Source organism: Branchiostoma belcheri, unplaced genomic scaffold (genome assembly GCF_001625305.1).
Source record: "Branchiostoma belcheri isolate BF01 breed outbred unplaced genomic scaffold, Haploidv18h27 scaffold24, whole genome shotgun sequence".
Classification (NCBI taxonomy): Eukaryota; Metazoa; Chordata; class Leptocardii; order Amphioxiformes; family Branchiostomatidae; genus Branchiostoma; species Branchiostoma belcheri.
In genome coordinates, this window is record NW_017803843.1 from 3,076,535 (window position 1) to 3,095,467 (window position 18,933).

At 42.6% G+C, this 18,933-nt stretch overlaps 2 protein-coding genes across 13 annotated transcripts in view; one reads left to right on the forward strand and one right to left on the reverse strand.

Annotated features, from left to right (window-relative positions):
• The window catches only part of LOC109470993 (heterogeneous nuclear ribonucleoprotein U-like protein 1), a 13,263-nt gene extending 5,828 nt beyond the window's left edge, over nt 1-7,435 (forward strand). For 5 of the 12 annotated variants that reach the window (XM_019770130.1, XM_019770129.1, XM_019770118.1 and 2 more), the window contains 10 exons: nt 140-262; nt 510-638; nt 2,904-3,072; nt 3,426-3,587; nt 3,788-3,946; nt 4,206-4,301; nt 4,728-4,873; nt 5,356-5,412; nt 6,093-6,230; nt 6,635-7,435. In XM_019770130.1, coding sequence (XP_019625689.1) covers nt 140-262; nt 510-638; nt 2,904-3,072; nt 3,426-3,587; nt 3,788-3,946; nt 4,206-4,301; nt 4,728-4,873; nt 5,356-5,412; nt 6,093-6,230; nt 6,635-6,757 — 1,302 coding nt within the window. In that variant the 3' untranslated portion in view covers nt 6,758-7,435. The remainder of the gene's footprint in view (nt 1-139; nt 263-509; nt 639-2,903; nt 3,073-3,425; nt 3,588-3,787; nt 3,947-4,205; nt 4,302-4,727; nt 4,874-5,355; nt 5,413-6,092; nt 6,231-6,634) is intronic. The other 7 variants (XM_019770119.1, XM_019770122.1, XM_019770123.1 and 4 more) reach the window with 7 other exon arrangements.
• Nucleotides 7,436-7,837: 402 nt separating this feature from the next.
• On the reverse strand, nt 7,838-18,877 carry LOC109471006 (ectonucleoside triphosphate diphosphohydrolase 5-like). Its single transcript, XM_019770150.1, is given in 15 exon segments — nt 7,838-8,579; nt 9,353-9,459; nt 9,735-9,788; nt 10,130-10,201; nt 11,388-11,444; nt 11,447-11,628; nt 11,880-11,959; nt 12,136-12,227; nt 12,421-12,456; nt 12,613-12,688; nt 12,908-13,051; nt 13,676-13,752; nt 14,040-14,163; nt 14,651-14,863; nt 18,688-18,877. Coding segments are annotated over 14 exon segments (1,314 nt in total). The 5' UTR covers nt 14,795-14,863; nt 18,688-18,877; the 3' UTR covers nt 7,838-8,510.
• Nucleotides 18,878-18,933: the final 56 nt, after the last annotated feature.

The following is an 18,933-nucleotide window of genomic DNA, read 5'->3' on the forward strand; positions in this document are numbered from 1 at the left end:
GAATGTCAAGACATCAGGAGCGGGAAGCGTAAATGCAGAGTGTTAGAATTACTGAGCTGGGGGCAGTGCTGCTATGGCAGGCTTGGTGTGGGGAAAACCTGGACTTGTGGAGTCAGTAATGTTTCCTGTGTCTGTACAGATGCTGCTGATGGTCGGCCTGCCAGGTGCTGGGAAGACTTACTGGGCAGAGAACCACATGAAGGCCAACCCTGAGAAGAAGTACAACATCCTGGGCACCAACTACATCATGGACAAGATGAAGGTGAGAAGCTGGGTGGTGTGCACCTTGATGGTGGTTATATTTTCTTACATAGGGGTGTTATCAGTGTGTTTCTCTGTAGGCTTATTTTTTTAGTTCTCTCAATACAGCAGAGTCACAGGAAGTTAAGGGGACAGCTGCAGACTGACATGAAGGCCTGCTGCAAGTTTGGAGGAAGTGACAGTGGAATATCACAGTGGATTGCACAGAATCAGAAACAAAAATAACATGTTTATATCTCTATTTGTAGGTTATGGGTCTGCCCCGTAAGCGGAACTACGCTGGTCGCTGGGACGTTCTGATCCAGACTGCCACCAAGTGTCTGAACAGGATTATTGAGATCGCCTGCCGCAAGAAGCGCAACTTCATCCTGGACCAGGTACGGTAGAGGGGGGTTGGAGTAGGGGGTATCCAAGGTGCTGCCAAGGCTGCCCTGAAACAGCCTCAAAACTGTCCTCAATGCCTCACAGTTAGCTGTACTTACTAAGGTGTTTAGCACATAAAACCTATAGAAGACTTAAGCAGGTTTTAAGTATAGTAATAGGGAGAATACTGCCCTGATTTGTGAAGCAGCGCTTATATAGAGACTATGGAACACCTGGCACTGAACTGCTCAATGATTTAGGTTTTTCGTGTACTCAGTAATACCTGGGTTCTATGTAGACCCAGCGAAGACAACGCCCATGTACCCAGTAATGCCTGGGCTCTGCATAGACCCGGCCAGGACAGCACCCATGTACTCATTAATGCCTGGGTTTTATGTACACCCAGCGTGGACAGCGCCCATGTATTCAATAATGCCCGGGTTTTACATAGACCCATGCTGGACCACACCCATGTTCTCAGTAAAACCTGGGTTTTACATACTCCCAGCCACCTGGAACCACCCACATACGGATGCCGAAGGATTTTGCCGCCGGTTTACATATTGACTTATTGAGCTGCTTGGACAGGAAGCATTGACTCGGATATCTCTGGCCTTACGGAACGGAAGACTCAAGGACTTGCGCAATTCTTAGTGCTCTATGCTGCTGTAAGGCACTAGTACCCGACATGTGTCAGGATGTTCTCAAATGGGTGGGGGTATGGATAGACAAAAACTGACTTGATGTAAGTGTGGCATTGAGGATATACTTGGTTGGTCTCACTGGATTTGTAATGAACCAAGCCAAGGCAGCATCTTGGTTTTGTTCTGGCCATTTCAGTGGCCTTTTCAGTAGAAATGTCATCACCAGAGGCAGTGGCATTGCTTTATATGTGTGCCTTAGGATGTGTAATAATGAAGTAAGATATATATACAGCTTATTCTGAGGTGACTGAAAAGTAGTATTAAGATTGTTGTATACACAGTTGGAGAGAACGAATAGCTTCCCTTGCTTCATACAAGTGTTTGATAAGATGCCAGTTACAAGTATTACAAAGCAGGGTATTAGGTTTAGAAAAGAAAGGTAAGTATGTTAAAGAGTCCCAGGTAAGTATAAGAAACCAGAGCGTCTTGGATCAGCCCCAAGGTAAGATTCAGGTCTTGGAGACTGGCTGGAAGCTTTTATTACAAGCATAAGGTGGGTGAAACGTTCCTTACTTCTCAGTCTCTCCATACAGGATGGAGCAGAGGTGAGTATGGTTTCATCTTTTAACAACAGTCAGACAGTCAGGGACAGTAATGCATAGACTACCTCTAGCACTTAAGCCATAGTCTATAGTCCAATAGAAGTTGGTAAGAAAAGTCCAGGGGACCCATGTAAAGATGTGTCAGGAAGTGTGGAATGAACTAAGAATGTACCTTAGGATTTATTACTTACGAAATAAGACCATGTGTGTACTAGTGGTTTATGTAACCCAAGATAATTAAGATATCACAGTTTGCTTAGACTGGTGGAAAAGGGATGTACAAATGTATACATGTAAGAAGTAAACAGTTACTACTGGACAATCACAAGTTATACATGTCATCGATATGTTTCTGTGTTTTACACCTTGTATACTCAATAATGTTAGTCAAGATGTGAAGAGTTAGATGCTCTACTGTTCTGTATGTATAAGATTAAGGACTCCATGTTAGACACTACAATTATTTGCCTTGTATTGTACCTGCTGCTTAATAGTTTTACATTTGTTATGAGAAAGATACTGACTACTTGTTACCATGTATCAGCATAGACCTCTCAATGAATGTATAACTAGTAGAACTGTAGAAGTGTGCACTGCATTTACTGGAACATCCTGCAGCAATATTGTGAATGAAACTTGTTTGTGAGAAGCCATCTTGTGTGAGGATACAGACCATAGTACTGGATGTTATACATAGGTTGGTCCACTGCATCTGGAGAAGTAACTAAGCTACCTTACAATGGGTCCCTGGACTTGACTTAGCTAGCTAGCGTAGCTTCAAGAGCTGGAAGATTGGTCACAGAAGAGGATGTGCTGGTAAGTAGCCATGCTGTCAGGTGAGTGGGGAGCAGAGTGGCCAGTGCCGCTCAGGGTGGGGTTAGTGAGGGGCAGTAATGTGTTGGTCGAGCCCGTACCGTACTGTTGTGTACCTTCCTGATGATCACTAATGGTCTTGGATGTCATATTCATTGCAGAGCTCCAGAGAACTCTTCTAATGCTGAATAATATTCCTTCTCTTGTCACCATCGCCTAGACTAATGTGTATGCGTCAGCAAGGAGACGAAAAATGACCCCTTTTGAGGGTTTCCAACGCAAAGCTATCGTAGTAGTGCCGACCGATGAGGAATACAAAAAAAGGTGTGAGAAGCGTACGTCAGTTGAGGGCAAGGAGGTTCCAGACGAAGCCGTGTTGGAAATGAAAGGTAGGAAAGGCCGTGTGCCCAAAACATGCCAACTGTTTGTTCCCCGCTCCTTCCATTCATCCATTCACCCAAACCAACCAACCATCCTTCCTCCATCGTGCTTCCCCCACCCTCTTCTCTGTCAGATAGGGTATTGCTAACATGTTTGGTTAAAGCTGTCGTTTCTGTCAGCCAGAGTTAGGACCCCTCCCTGCTGTCTGTCCCCCTGCTTTTCTCCTCTTGGCTGTTTGCTGTGTTGGACAGGGCCTGCTGGCAGCAGCAGTAGCAGCCTGCCCCATGACTCTGCGTGCCAGTGGGCTCTACGGTAGGCTGGTTCTGACTAGTGTCTCGTCTTTCTCTCCCCGCCCCCACAGCCAACTTCACCCTGCCCCATCCTGGGGACCTGTTCGAGACTGTGGAGTACATAGAGTTGCAGGAGACTGAGGCAGAGAAGCTTGTTGACACGTATCGCGAGGAGGGCCGAAAGTACGGGCCTCCGCCCAAACGCTTCCGGGACCAGCGTGGTGGCAGGCCAGGTACTATATATTAGTTTATATTTCTGCATTGAACCTATCCTTTCTGATTTTGTATGCACTGAAACCTTTGCTGAATGGCAACAAACTCATTTTACAGTATGCCACATTTCTTTCCTGTTGATCTTTGGCAAAGAAATGGCCAATGAACCTGATTGTGTGTGATATCCACTTTTGTGATTTTATGTTGCATATCTTTCTAGGTGGGTTTGACCGTTTCCGCCAGAACCAAAGGGGTGGTTATGGCCGTGGAGGCTATGGCGGAGGTGGTGGCTACCGCGGTGGTCGTGACTGGAGAGGCGGCGGCGGTGGTTACCGTGACAACTACCGTAACCAGGGTGGTTACCGTGACAACTACCGAGGTGAGAAGTCTTCCTGACGAGGCATAACCACATAGTGTGTTTCTTCCAGGGGTGCACGTGTTTTAAGGAAGTAGTGGTGTAACGCAACGACAAACGGAGTAGGAAAGTAGACCACGTAACAGTAACGAGTCGGAGTTGGGAAAATCAAGTATGTAACAAAGGTGTTGTCCCATATAATGGAGTGTAGGTAATGCTGGCTCGCCATGGCTAAAGTTTATTGCACCAAAGGGACACTGAATGGTTTCCCTGTTTCGTCCAGGTGATCGGGACAGACAGCGAAGTGACAGAGGTGGTCGCGACTCATGGGGCAGTCGCGACAAAGGCAGATCTTATAACCAAGGCCGATATAACCAGGGTACATCTTCAAATCATCCCTCCGGCCAAAATACAGTTTTGGCCACTCTGTTCGGTGCACAGCCTCAGTTTGTACCACGTTCCCTAACGATTTCACTCATCTGTACCGGCAAACAGTCCAATGCCACTAACTGCAATGCATGTTAGACGCCAAGGCAGTAAACTGTCAAGTGTCCTGTATGTGTACTTACAGTTGTATGGTATGTCACGTGGGAAATAGTATGTATCTATACATATAAATATATCTATATCTATATTTTCTTTTCAGCAAGCATATAAACACGGAGACCCCTTGGTAGATTGACCAAACGCAAATAGTCTCCTCCAGCTTTCTTGCAGGGTTGTCAGTAAATGGAGTTCAGGAAAGGAAAAGCAAAAATAGCTGTTTCCACTTTCCAGCATCTCATCTGCATATTTTCGTATCTAGGTGGTGGCTACGGTGGTGGTTACAACCGGGACCGTGGGTATGGATCAGGTGGCTACAACCGGGATCGTAGCTATGGAAATGGCAACTACAACCAGGGCGGTGGGTACAACCGCTACAACCAGGGCAGCGGAGGTGGTTACAACAGGGTAAGTTTGTCCAGAAGGAGTCTTTATGTTTTGGGGGGGAATTGTGAACCTTGTGCACAGAATCACGTTCGGTGGTGGCTCAAAAACAGATGGTGATAAAAGGATGAATCTAACACTTTCCTTTTGGTGGCCTATCAAAGACTACTTTTTTTATTTCCTACATTGATACTGAAAGGTATTAGACACTTAAATTCTTCCTAGTTGTTGAGCTAGCTAAGTCACTTGGATGGTGGCCACATTTTCCTTTGTGAGAAGTTAAGCAAACAGTAATGTTTACCTAAGCATGCAGCCATGTGACTTGATTCTGCGACCATAAGGTTTGGAAAAAAGCATGTTTCTAAGTATTCTCCTGCTGGTTAACCTCTGCTTGGTTCCTTCCATGCTGAACATGCAGTTTTTGCTTGACTGAAGAACAGATGCCAAGTTTTGTTTTTCTTGGTTTTGACCATGTTGTGTTGCATCTTTCCTTCCCGTTTGTGTAGGGCAGCTCATCGGACGGGTCCTACGGGAGCTACAGCCAGCAAGGCTACGGCTCCCAGGTTGGACACAGTCCTGTTTTTCACCGCCGTCAGGCCTCCGTTCATGCCATCTAATGCATGTCTGGTGTAGTTTGTAAATGCACGAGCTCAGACAAAGGCTTCGTAGCACGGCATCAGCAGCACTGGCTCAGGAGATGCTCGAATCGTGGCATTTCGTTTGGGCAAAACTGTTTCCACATCAATCAATCAATCAATACCAGCTTTTGCTGTGTATTGATCTAGGACAAACCTCCACTCCCAGTGCCTGTTGATGCCTGTGTTGCTGTAGTGAGTTGTAGACGGCTGCCTCTAACAGCACTGTTCACAAGTTGACGGGCAAAAGGTTCACTAATATTAGTTCTAAGACTTCCCCAGGCCAGGGCACCTTGGACCTGCAGAGGCCTCAGCTTAGATGCTGCTGACCAGACAACACCTAGTCACTAGATAAAAACTCACCATGTAGAAAAAAAATTTTTTTACTCCTTTTATTTCCTAAGTAATAGAAGAGTGTAGACAGGAGGCCTGCCCTGGCTCTCGACGTCTTGGTGCAGCCACAGGAATTAATCTGATCAAAGTTAAGACCTTTGGCACGTCTGGTAGATTGGGCTGACACCTGGCACAGACAGGAGCCCCTGGTAGACAGCATAAACCTCACTGCATCTGTCATGATATGCACTGCTAAGACTGCATTTTGTTTCCAGCAGGGGTATGACCAGTCTGGGTACGGGAACTACAACCAGGGAAGCTACAGTGGCTACAACCAGTCTGGCTACAACCAGCAGGGATACGGACAGAACTATAACCAACAGTACCAACAGTACCAGCAGCAGTACCAACAGGTCAGTGGAGTTTCCTTAACTCTTCAACCTTAACCTCAACCCTTCAAACTAGCCTTCTAACTTCACCCTAACACTTCAACCTAAATAACTAGTATTCATTGTTTCTGGATCCCCTGTCCAAAACCTTTCGCGTCCCCAAATTAAAGCAAAGCAATGATTGAATTTAAGCCAAGGTGATTGATTCCCCATGTGAGGAAAGCAGTCTGCAGTCTGTACTTTTACATTCATACCTCAGCCAACTCGTATTACAATTCTTTCTTGTCCTTTTGCTGCTCTAAAGTTATTGAAAAGCATCAGTAACAATGGTATTGTCATGTTTGAGTGACCGATACTTTTTTGCTTATGTTTTTGATCTGTAACAACTGTAGTGTGTCGTGTTGGAGTGACCTCTATTTTTCCCTCAGTATCAGCAGCAATACCAGCAGTACTACGGCAACCAGAACCAGCAGAGCCAGCAGCAGCAGTACCCCAACTACTACAACTACAACTACAACCAGAGCTCTGGTGGCAGCAGCTCTTCCCGCTAAACCCAACACCCAGCCAACCCCAGGCGCACAGGTGTGGGCCCTGTAGTGCATTCCATCCACCCATCTACGGTGATGTTTGTGAGCCTCTCAAGGGGCGACTGATGTAATTATGTAGACTCTAGTTCATGTATCTTCCATACTCGTCGATCTGTAAGAAATTTTGGCTGAGAAAAACGTCTTGCCACTATGCTTAGAGATTGAAACTGGTGTTTGATGAAATCCCTGTTGTAAATAGAAAACAAGCTTGCTTCTCAGTTTGAACAGAATTAAAACCATGGCATCTTGCTGAAATTGTTTCTAAGATAAGTAAAAAGTGTTCATGTTTTGCACGTGTCCTAATCGTCTCCAGCACAGATTGAGAAAATCAACTTGTAGGAACTTGTATCTCATGAAGTGTGTATCCATGATCACTTGCGCAGTTTATGTTCTCAGACAGTGTAGTAGATTTTGCACCTGATCGCAGCTACGTGGAAATCTTTTAGTAGTTTTCTTGAGCTTTAGTTATTCCTTTTTAAGAGATTTTAAAGATAAGACCTGGCAAACCGATGATGTACCGAAGAGAAAGTAATTCTGTAATCAGTGAGTAGCAACACTGAGGAGAAATTGTAAGGATAAAGCTGTTGTCAACTGTTGATTTACCAGTACCAATAAACTGGTGGTTTGCCATCACAACTGTCACATTCTGTTTGTCTTTGGATTACATGGCCTCAGTTATTTGGAGCATGATGGGTATGGTGACATAAGGCCAGAGTTCAGAGCTGACACCTTTGTATTAGAAGATAGGGGAGTGGATGGAGGGTCTTCACCTGCAAAGTTTGGGCAGATCAGTCTTTACTGATCTCATGCCACAATAAAGTAAGCAGAGAGTTGAGCGAGGATGTGCTATCACCAGTATTTGATGATGGCTGCGCTGTGCATATGTAGTCTCTTTGCCATAGAGGGTCCAATTGATTGCCTTTCTGCTTCGTAAATTTATTGTTATATAGAGTAGAAAAATAAGATATACACATAGGTATATTATAGGTATAGATGCTTGGAAGCAAACAAAAATACGCCAACGTGAGATAGAATTATTTAATAATAAATAATTACAAATCTATTAACTTTTTTTTTTACAAAATACATTTTGTACATACCAGACTTTTAACTCTAATTCACTCTAACAAGCAGAAGACAAGTTGAAACATTAAGAAAAATTGTCAGGAGCATGAAATAGCTGGATTTTATCCAGGTCCATACAGAAATCCAGAATGCCAAGTGTATTCACTACTCTGGAGTTGCAGAGCACATTGTTCTGCCTCCCAGGATTACACATGGCAGGGAGAAAGCAGCCAGAGTCCTTCCCAATCTACCCTGAGTGATTTACTGGACATGTGAGAGTCCAACCACTGTGGGAACCAGTGGCCTGCCTTTTGGTCTAGTGTATAGAGTTGCCCTACTGCTGAACAACGTTCTATCACCATGGCAACCATTGGTACTAGGACTCCCCAGTGTTCTTGTGTGCACTCTATCACCATGGCGAGCTGTGTGCTGTACAGAGGGTGAACAGTCCTGTGCTGTTTGGTTCTGTACAGAGTATGAACAGTCCTGTGCTGTGTGGTTCTGTACAGAGCATGAACAGTCCTGTGCTGTGTGGTTCTGTACAGTCCTGCTAGCTGTGCTGTGTGGTTCTGTACAAAGGTTGATCAGCCCTGTGCTGTTCTGTAAAATTCCCAAGTCGGATTGTGCTGCAGGCTCCTGGCTACAAGTGTCGTCAGCTCAGCATGCGGATGGTTGCTCCCAGCGCCCAACTCGCCTCCACACCATCAATCTTTTTCCTCAGCTATGGGACAAAAAATAAAATGATCCACTTGTGATTTATGTAAGAAACTAGAAAGGTAACATTTGCAAAGCAAATGCATGCCTTCACATAAGTCTGCTCTGTTAATTCTTACTCAAACACATTCATATATATGGCCATGTTGATTTGATTATATGGATGACATCCTCCGGGAGCCCCAAAACTGATGCGCGCGTGCGAATAAAAAAAAGTTTTGCAAAAAAAAAAAAGTTCTTTTCATTATGAAATCTATGTGGTCATGAGGGTTGAGCAAATGGCACAGAATATGGTTTGGCGAATAATCTAGTCTTCAAGTTCATTTCTTTACAATTTCGTCTTTTTTCGTTTGATTTTGGCATTCTACGACATTGGTATAGTTTTTATTAATTTTTTTGGTAACTTATGGTATATTTTTGCTCTTTTTGCAACTGTTTTGTACGATTTACAGTATGGTTGAAAACTTTTTTTTTTTTGAAACGGCCGAAAATTCATGCGCGCGCGGATGTCATCCATATAATCAAATCAACATGGCCTATGGTGAGACAGGAGTCTAAATCCCTCCTGCTGTGAAATTGCAACATGATGTAACCCAACACCAGTTACCATGGCCACAGCCGTCTAGTTCAGGTCTACTAAGCAAAAACAACATGTTTTCCTTTAGTAAACAATTACATAAAACTTCTAATCGAATCGGGTGTGTGGAAGAAGAAACAGCTGATACGGTACTATGTCACCCTTCATTGGGGAAACATGCATGAAAAAAAGTGACGGCTCACCATAAGTACGTTGTTTGGCTTGAAGCCGTAGCCCTCCTGTAGAAGTGCGCTGATGTAGCACAGGTCCATACACATGAAAGGGTACTCTGGCAGTGGCCTCCTGCACACTGGGGAAGGGGGGCACAACACAGTTATACACGGTGTTAAGGTAAAGGTCATACTGTCAAAACTCGACTTCATCATACTGTATGTTGCTATACAGAATGAAAGGTCAACCAAATCCTAAGGATTACATGCACAAACTTCAAGGTCACAAATAAAGTTTCTGGACTTGGAAGCAATCTTTCAGCTTCTACGTTCCATACCTCTCAACTTCCAGTTTTCCTTGCTTTGCAGAGCTGTATGATGGAGTATTGACTTGACCAGAAATGATGTGACATACCTTCTTCTGCTCTCTGCTTGAACTCAGAAACCTTCAAACTTCCACCTTCCTCACCTGAAAACAATGCCATAATTCATTTCGTAATTAATTTTTCTTCAAAGTTGTGACTTGAACCAAATAGCCTAGGCTGTCTAAAAAAAATCAGATCCTATTGCAAAGTTCTTGCACTAGTTGTGACATGTCACAGACACTGAATACTGAACTACAGTCAAACTTGGTCTCAACAAGCATTCAAGGGGCTGAGGTAAAATGGGACTGGGGGGTTGCTCCAGACAAGGGGGTCATAAACTAACTGTAACTTGAATGGGACTGTTTCAATGAATCATATGACTGTAGGCCATTGGCTACCAGGTGATTAACCAGCCGGTTTGACTGTAAATCAAAACATCTCTTACCTATCATGCCAGACTCTTTTGCTCTGTCAAAGTAGTAGGAACATGCATAGAAAGGCTCTTGTCTGACTTCCTCTGGAAAGCAAGAAAAGGACACGAGTTGTTATTCCTATACATGCCAGTTTTCTCCTGACATCTAAATTCACTTCACACTATGTCACCATATTTAACATGTACGACATGGGATGCCCTCATCTTCTGTGTGGCACACAGCATACATCCTGTACACATAGACAAGATTAAAGACAGACTGCTGGCATGCTATATTATATCAGACAGATGACAAAAGTTAGCTGGAGACAAGTTTATGAATGCATAAAGACTAAGATAAAGGGAATCGTTTCACTGTGATTTTTTGCTACACCCCAAATGTATTGGTAGTTTGTCAAAGGTTGGTTTAATGCACTTGAGTACTTGGAAATCATTGAAAACATACACTTTTGAGTCATCTAATGCTAGCAGCAAATATACCATGTACATGTACATATAAGGAAGCTTTCATATTGTTACTTTGAGATTCACATTAAAGTAGATATCAATACAGGGATGTCATCCATTATATTATGTTTATGGGGACTAAGGTAAGTCTACACGACTATCATTTTCATATCATACATGTACCAATATACATGAAGGAGGGCCGGATTTGGATCATTCAATGGTTACATAGTAACTAGCACTGTTGGGAAATGTTGAAAGAAGAGTCATGAAGAGAGTGTATACTTTTGTCCCTAGTGGAGGAACTTAAAGTGTAAGAAGCATAGATAAGAGTCAAAGATGTACCTTGAGCATACAAACAAGATTTCTGAGCTGGTTGTTTGGATTGGCAAACATTGTGCGAATCAGGCTCTATCTGACCACAAGAGGCTGAGCTCAGGACTGCGGACAAGTCAAGAAACAAACACAACAAACAGAATTTTTTTCACTCCAGGGAATAAGACAGTTGTTGGGATAAATAAGAGGAAAAAAAGTTATAGGTGAAGGAAACACAGCAGGAGAGAAGGAAGAACAACAGGCAGCCGCTGCCTAACTTTAACAGAGCTACAGAACTGTGTTTAAGCGTAAAACATAACTTTATGACAGACCCGGTATGTGGACAGATAAAACAATACATGTCTGCAGACTATAAAACTATCCAACACAAGTATATACATGTACCTGTAAACCACCCAGTATAACACATGCAAATCACACAAACCTGAGCTATTGTTACATGTTTCACCACCTGTAAAAGCAGCTGATGAAACCCTGATCTACACACCTGGCTGGTGGACCTGCCTGCTGACCATTGCTAGTGCAGCTGTCCAACATGACCCAACCCTGCCTCCCCTGGGGGCAGCCCTGAGACATCGTACTCCACGCCCGAGTGCTCAAAGGCCCCCTGGAAGCCGATAGGCAGACAGGCACTTGTCAGGCTCCCCTTGACAGGGTTTCTGTTGATGTCCTCAGTCTCCATTCCCATCATCCTTAGCCTGGCTGCCATTAGACCAAACCCAAGATAGCTGGAAACAAAGAGAGATGGTTTCTTTCTAAATGTCAAGTTATCTTGGAACAGTTCTTTGATTTCTTGGATCCACAACAAGCTTGACACTTCAGCTATACTTCCTGTGGATGGGACAGGATGACTACAATATATACATCTGTAACATACATAGCATACATAATACAGAAATACAAGAAATCAGATGAAAATTCACAGTCACATTCATGAGAATTGACTGATGCTTGCCTGGTTATGTGTTTCCGTACTTACCTATGTACATACAACATATACGTCTTGTGAAATATATCAACAGGCCTCACAAAGCCCTCAGGGGATGACCTTAACGTTTCCTGTAATACAACACGGTAAGTCAAACTCAAGACATTCTCAAAAAGCATATATTCGACAAAAGCATATATCTGACAATCGGACAAAGTAGCCATGAAAAAAATAAAAGTAAACAGTTCTTGACATCAGGATAAAGTAGCCGTTTCAAAAGAAAAAGAAAAAACAGTTGCTGACTTACGCTATCCCTTGGAGAAAATGTGATTTGTGTGGATCCCCCGCCCAGATCTAATGCTCCTTGGGTGGAGTCATTTTCTGAAGATCTGAGGGCACCTGAAACATGAAAGGGAGTATTATTTCAATATAGACCTTCTTATATTACAGTCATTTAAGAAAAAAACACTTTGAAAAATAAATATTCCCAAATTCCATGGCTTTTCTGCAAAAATTTTAACATAAAAACAATGCTTACTAGATCAACAACCTTACATCTAATAATAATACACAGCGTTGCCAAGGTTCTTACCTATTAAAAAGTTGATGGTAAACCACGCAAACAGACCTAGAGGGGTGTGTGAGGAATGATAGATATTTTTCAGCAAGAATTGATGTATTTAGAAAGAATGTCAACATCATTTCTATGATGATTCTTTATATGTATAAGAATGATCTGTTAAGAAATAAACAAAACCACGAGGCACTAGGTACTGCTACTCACCTTCATCTAACCCATTCATGATGACAACACTGTCCTTTCTCACCAGGAAGGGGGATGCCTCAAACACTTTCTGTACCTGTCAATCATCAATCAATGGATTGATAAACCAACCAACCAACAGGAACTCTAACATACATATTGATACTATACTGCTGGAGTCCAATTTATAGCTTGATAAAAAGTGTTGTTACTGTTATACCAAAAGGTGGCTATACCAGCTTAACAGATATAGAACCATACAGACTTTTGTGTTATGACAAGGAAAACTTTGACATGTTGAATACTATGACCAGACCTTATCGAGCAGTGTCTGAGCCTTGTCCTCAGGTAACATGCGGAGTCCAGCGGTGGCCTTCAGGGCTATAGGAGTGTTCCTCTGCACGGCTGCAGGCACAACTTCCTCAGCAATCTGCACCAGACCCTGCACACTGGCAGCACCCTGAGGAAGGGAAGGGTGGGGGATCTAATGACAACACTGGCAGAGCATAAACCTAGTCTCCAATATGTCTTCCTAAGGTGTCATGGATAATAGAATATGACAAAAATAGGGTCAACAATTGGCCAGGACAGTCAGCCTGTGGTAATGGTAACATTTAGACAGGCCAATGAAACTCTTTGGTAGTCAAACTCTTTACATAGATTAAAAGGGAATGCTCTAATAATATAAGCTGGAGAAATACATTTAAATACCATTTAAAACACAGGTTCATTACATCAGGCTTGTAGTTTTTCCTACTGTAACATATCACACTAAAAACACAATCAGCAACATTATCTTCTGCTGAGAGCAAACATTTTCAGATGCTTTATTGTGAGCCCACAAAATAAACCATCATCATCTTTTCACCTAAAAGAATAACCTGGAACCATTTGTGTTTACAGTAAACATCAATGACCTGATTATCATAATAGTCTGTAAACTGATAACTAACACCTCTCTTGTCACTCCCGAGTCTATCCCTAGTGATACAATATCCTGTCATTCTACTATTACATCTGCATGTGTTTACTACGGAGCATCTGCACGGGAAACCCTCCTGTTGCCAAGGAAAACTAGACATACCTCCTCGGGGTTGTCGGCATACGAGGAAAGTCCTGGCTTGATGGACTCAAACTTCTCCGTCACCAGTCTGATGTCAACTGGAACATACAGGACAATCTGAAGGTGTGTGTTTGTGTGAGGGACTTATTGTTTGTGGAAATGGCAACCTTGTTAAGTTTCAAATAATGCTATTAATATGATAGTATGTGATGTACTGGCTAAATAGTTCAAAATAGTCTAAATAGTCTAACGTTAGTCACTTTGAATACAAAACTCGAAAGACACCAGTTCATCTATGTGTACATGTGAAATCGTGCGCATAACAGGAACAAAACACACAACCTATGGCCATAACAGTCTGCAGACAGAGTCAAGTCGGGTGAACATCTTACCTTCACTGTTCTTTGGAACTTGAAGACGTGCAGGCGACTTCCTGTGCTTCCAGCATCAATCATGACTCCATACAAAACCTTACTCCTCCCTGGTCGCTGCTGCTCCTGCCGCCACACCTGGAAGTACCGGTAGTCATAGGCTGTCCAACGTTTGTAACAAAGCTATACTTCCAAGTCATATCAATATTGCTAGAATACATTTATCATATTATATGCACAATGGGCACGTTGGCAGAACCTACTGCGTCTGCGCAAAACTCTGATTTTTCGCGGTTTTCGTTGGATTTTTGGTCAACGTTGCATTAGAATTTTGCCTGTTGCAGAGGACATCTTTTCCAACATAACATTTGGAAACTACAGACGGGATGGTAACTTTATATACGCAAGAACGATCTTATATGAGACGTTCTGCCGAAGTGCTATGCATAATACATTACATGGTTTCGCGCAGGTGCAGTACGTTCTGCCGACGTGCTTGCACAATGTAAAATCATGCACAATCATCCAACCACCAACTTGACCAACCCATACACACACCTATACATGCACCAAACCTACCTACCGGTATAAACCTACCCACCCACCAAACCATCCATTCACCCACCTCCTGGATGAGCCCTTCGCCATGATCCATCCCCGCGTCATGTTGTAACGTCAGGCGTCCAAAATTAACCAGCAGGAACAGCACAAACAGCACAGCTATTGAGACAGCCATGAAGAGTCCTGACCTAAGCTGAATCAGCGACATGACAGCTTGACGTAAGGTCACACAGAATTGGGAGCACAGTCCATGGTGCAGCAGTCCTCATGCTACAGTCTGGAACATAACATACTCCTTGTTATTGTTTCATTTGTCCAGAACAATGCCCAATAAGGTATACGTAATCCATACCCTAGTGCGCTAGAGTCATACAGAGGTGGAAATGGGGTTTGGGAGGAAACAAAGAGAAGAACATTAAAATAATTTTAGAATGGGAGAAATCGACATCAAGCTATACCAAAAGGCTTCGCTTGAATGACTTACAAGTATAAAATAAAGCATTGAACAGTGTACAAAAGAATAAACACCTGGCATGACATCAGGCCATCTATAATCTCTCCAGACATATGGAAACACACATGTTTCTTCCAATAGAGTAGACTTATACAAAAACATGATGCAGCTTATTGACTCTCTGTAATAGTGTATCAGTCTGAGGCTAACTTGGGTTACAGCATTATACACATCTACCAAAACATTTCACAAATTCACCAGGCAACATAGGATGATACATCTACACCTGTTGCCTGTTAGGTAAGTGCTTAGATACATGCATGTGGAGAAAAGTCATGCAATATTTAACTCTTAAGTGTTCAAACATTATTGATGACATTAGATGAGAGCGACCTGATATCCATTATTGATCTATTTATGCTGAATGGAAGTTAAAAGAGTTTCATGCATTATTTAAATGGCTGGACGGGTCATAAACATATGAAACTGGACACTCACAAAAGATGTAGCAAACTGGCACAAACACTTATTAATTGTCAAACCACATGACATCTTCAGCTTGGCAAACCTCAGAGTTAGACTTTGCTCAAATCTTGTGCTTGTTCAGTCATAGCTAGGATCTCAGCAAACATACAACAGGTCCCTCTGGGCTTGAGCCTACAGATCTATCATTTGTCCCTCTATATTCCCCTGGTGGATGTCCCTTCCCGTAACCCAGGCAACACTGAGGTAATCTGAACAGTAACAAAACATCAGGCATAACTGATAGACAGTAGGTTAGGATGCTGTCGCTTTCTCTACGTTTGTTTTTTGTAGAGAGAGAGAGAGAGACAGACAGATTTCAAGCAGATCAATTTGAGACACATTTTCTGCCTCTCGGAGTCCAACGTTGGAGTATCACAGACTGTGTTGAGAGCTGTTGTTGAAGGTGATTGTATGGACATGGTGAAACCAGCACGTGTGTCTGTCTCCTCCAGCTTCTCCAGCATGAGTGGTACCAGCAGGGGGTCCACATCTGATGGCAGCAGCTACGCGTCCTCCCGAACCTCAGGACAGCGGTGCATCTCACAGGGCGGACCCCAGTACAGCACGCATGGGCCCTCATCCGCAGGGGTCGGGTAAGTGCAGCTGCTTTTGAATGCGATTTCAAACTGCAAATTGTACTTGAAGTTATCATGTGTCCATGTAGGTGTGGTAAAGGGGTATATTAAATAAAATGACATACGTGCATATTACATTCAGATTTTTCAGAGTGACAGATAGGTGGTCTTATTATCATATAGGCAAGGATTTTTGAACCTCTGTGTTGTACCGTAGCTATAACATTAAAACTTGTCACATTTCCTATTGAGTATTGTCTAGTGGTTAGTGCACTGCTGGGGTTGTATACTGAGGTAATAGTAACTTAATTAGGAAAGCCATAAAACAGGACTGAATCAGCAACAAGAGGCTAAAAGAGGTGCATGTAAATAGCACAAGGTCAGTGACCTTCAAAATAAGGTCAGATTTGATGACAAGTTTATGGCTGACCTGCTCTTATCCCCATTGTCCAGCATGAGAATATCTCTTCCTTTTTTCATCATGGCAGAAGAACACAAATATTCAATGTGTTTAAAGTTTAAAGGCTGTCTTTAAACCATTGATATCACATCAATGCTACAGAGCATGAAAGGTATTTGAATTTGTAATGATAACACCATTCTGGTTCTAACAATTGTTGCCATGCATGGTAGTAGAAAGTACAACACATTATTTAACAATGTAAAATATCATTCATAAGAAGAATGTACAAATTAATGACTCCCACTGACCTGTTGCTAAAGGTGCAATCCAGTGTAGAAAATCTTTAAACCAACAAGGAGCAATAGAAAACAAGGAATACTTCAAATATTCTTCAGGAAAGGTCTGTTGTATTTCATACACTGATGTTTTGTACGGAGCAAAACCCAAAGCTGGTTACAGAGTAGTCAGGAAATGAACCCTGCAGTCAGCGAGAACCATCACACGTCAACACTGATTACAGACATGACAGGTGCCGAGCTGCCAAATATAGCCTGGTGGTGAGGGTAGGCCCTGGGACCAGGAGCCAATCACACCATGACAAGTGTCAAACCTTCCTGCTTCCCCCACATGGATATAATGCTTATTGAAACTGAAAACATACATCTCCACTGGAGTACAAAACACCTGCAATGATGTCAAAACCTCTGTCATATGAAGAAAGACACCTACTACTAGTAGTACCTACTTAGTCCTTCAATTTGAGGCTGAGAAAGAAAAACAACAGTCACTGCCTGGTCACTACCTGTCCATGTGATGGAGGCGTGTTCTGTCACTTACACTACAGTAAACACTTTACTGTGGGACAAAGTCCTGCAAGCCTGATGCACAGTACAACTGTGACCTTTAATACATCCATCTTTCTGACCCAAGGGTGTAAAGAGCCAGCATTTTTTACTGCTTTCTGACATTGGCTTTCTGCCAGTTACTCATGTACTGATACAGATCTGCAGCCACTAACAGTTTGGTTTGTTTTTGTACAAATTTATTTGCTTTGCTATGATCAAGTGTTTGTTGTGAGAAGAATGTCACAGTTCACTGAGAGACTAAAAAATCAATACTTTAAATGTATTGATTTTTTGGTCTCTCAGTGAACTGTGACATATTGTAACCACAAGCAAGCCAGCATGTGCATGGGGACTGTTCCACATATGTTCACATATGTCAGTCAGGTACAGAAAACTGAATGACAACACAACAATACATGTTTCTTCTCACCATTGTTGAGCCATGACGTCCGTGGAATGTTCGTGCTAAATTAAAGTATGAAGGATGACTGCATCCTTGATGACATAATAGTGACTGTAACCTTCACCTTTTACATTTGGTGCACACTGGCCACACAGTTCATGCTACATGCATGATCGATACAACAATCAGTACTATAAGGTGCCGCTGCATGGATAATACTAGTACTAGTAGTAGGGGGTTATTGGGATCATCGCTTAGCTTATAATCACAGTAGACCTGATGGTATAGTATTATTAGTAGCTTGGGGAATGTTCAGAAGATGACTCAGCCAGCCCACAGATGGGAATAGGGTGATTAACATTGATGCACACTGTGGCTCCTAGTTCTAACTATCTACAGCTAGCTGGGGGAATCATTTACAGTCCAAACTGTCCCCAAGATGATCATGCAGGGGACTGATAAAATCTAGTCTATGTTGACAGGTGGTCACTATACTAGTCTGTAGACAGGGCTCTTTTTTACAAATTATGATTGCCCCGGTCATTACTTATACTGTCCTAATCCTATTAGTAGAGAACGAAACTTATAGATAATAGGTCATGCTTTCATGTTGCAGAAAATCCTCATTGTCAAAAAACTTGACAATCAAAAATCCTGCACAAAAAAGACACCTAGAGAATTTTCATTTGAAATTTTCAATTCTGTCAAGTCAAATTTGTTTGTCAAGGAGGTCTCTCCCTAACCAGGGATACTCTAAACCACTGTACTCTAAGCCACAACATACATGACAACACTATGTCACAACATACATGACAAAACTATATCACAACATAACGTTACATAACAAAACTATACTCTTGATTTTAATAATTTCTAGAACCTCCTATTTTACTTACCGGGCCGTGGAGATAACATTATATTGTCCTGTCATTCCCATCTACTAGAACATCTTGAGATTATGAGTAGATGAGTATAAGAGTCAATTCAGAAGCAGGAAAGCTCGAAATAACGGGAACTTCATGTTGTCATCGATTACCCGCTCTCTGATGCAAGATGATCCGCCGGAACAGGACATAATCTTTAAACCGGAAGTAACTTTTCATCGCTTATCGAGTTACTACCGGATACAGCGGGTCTCGCGA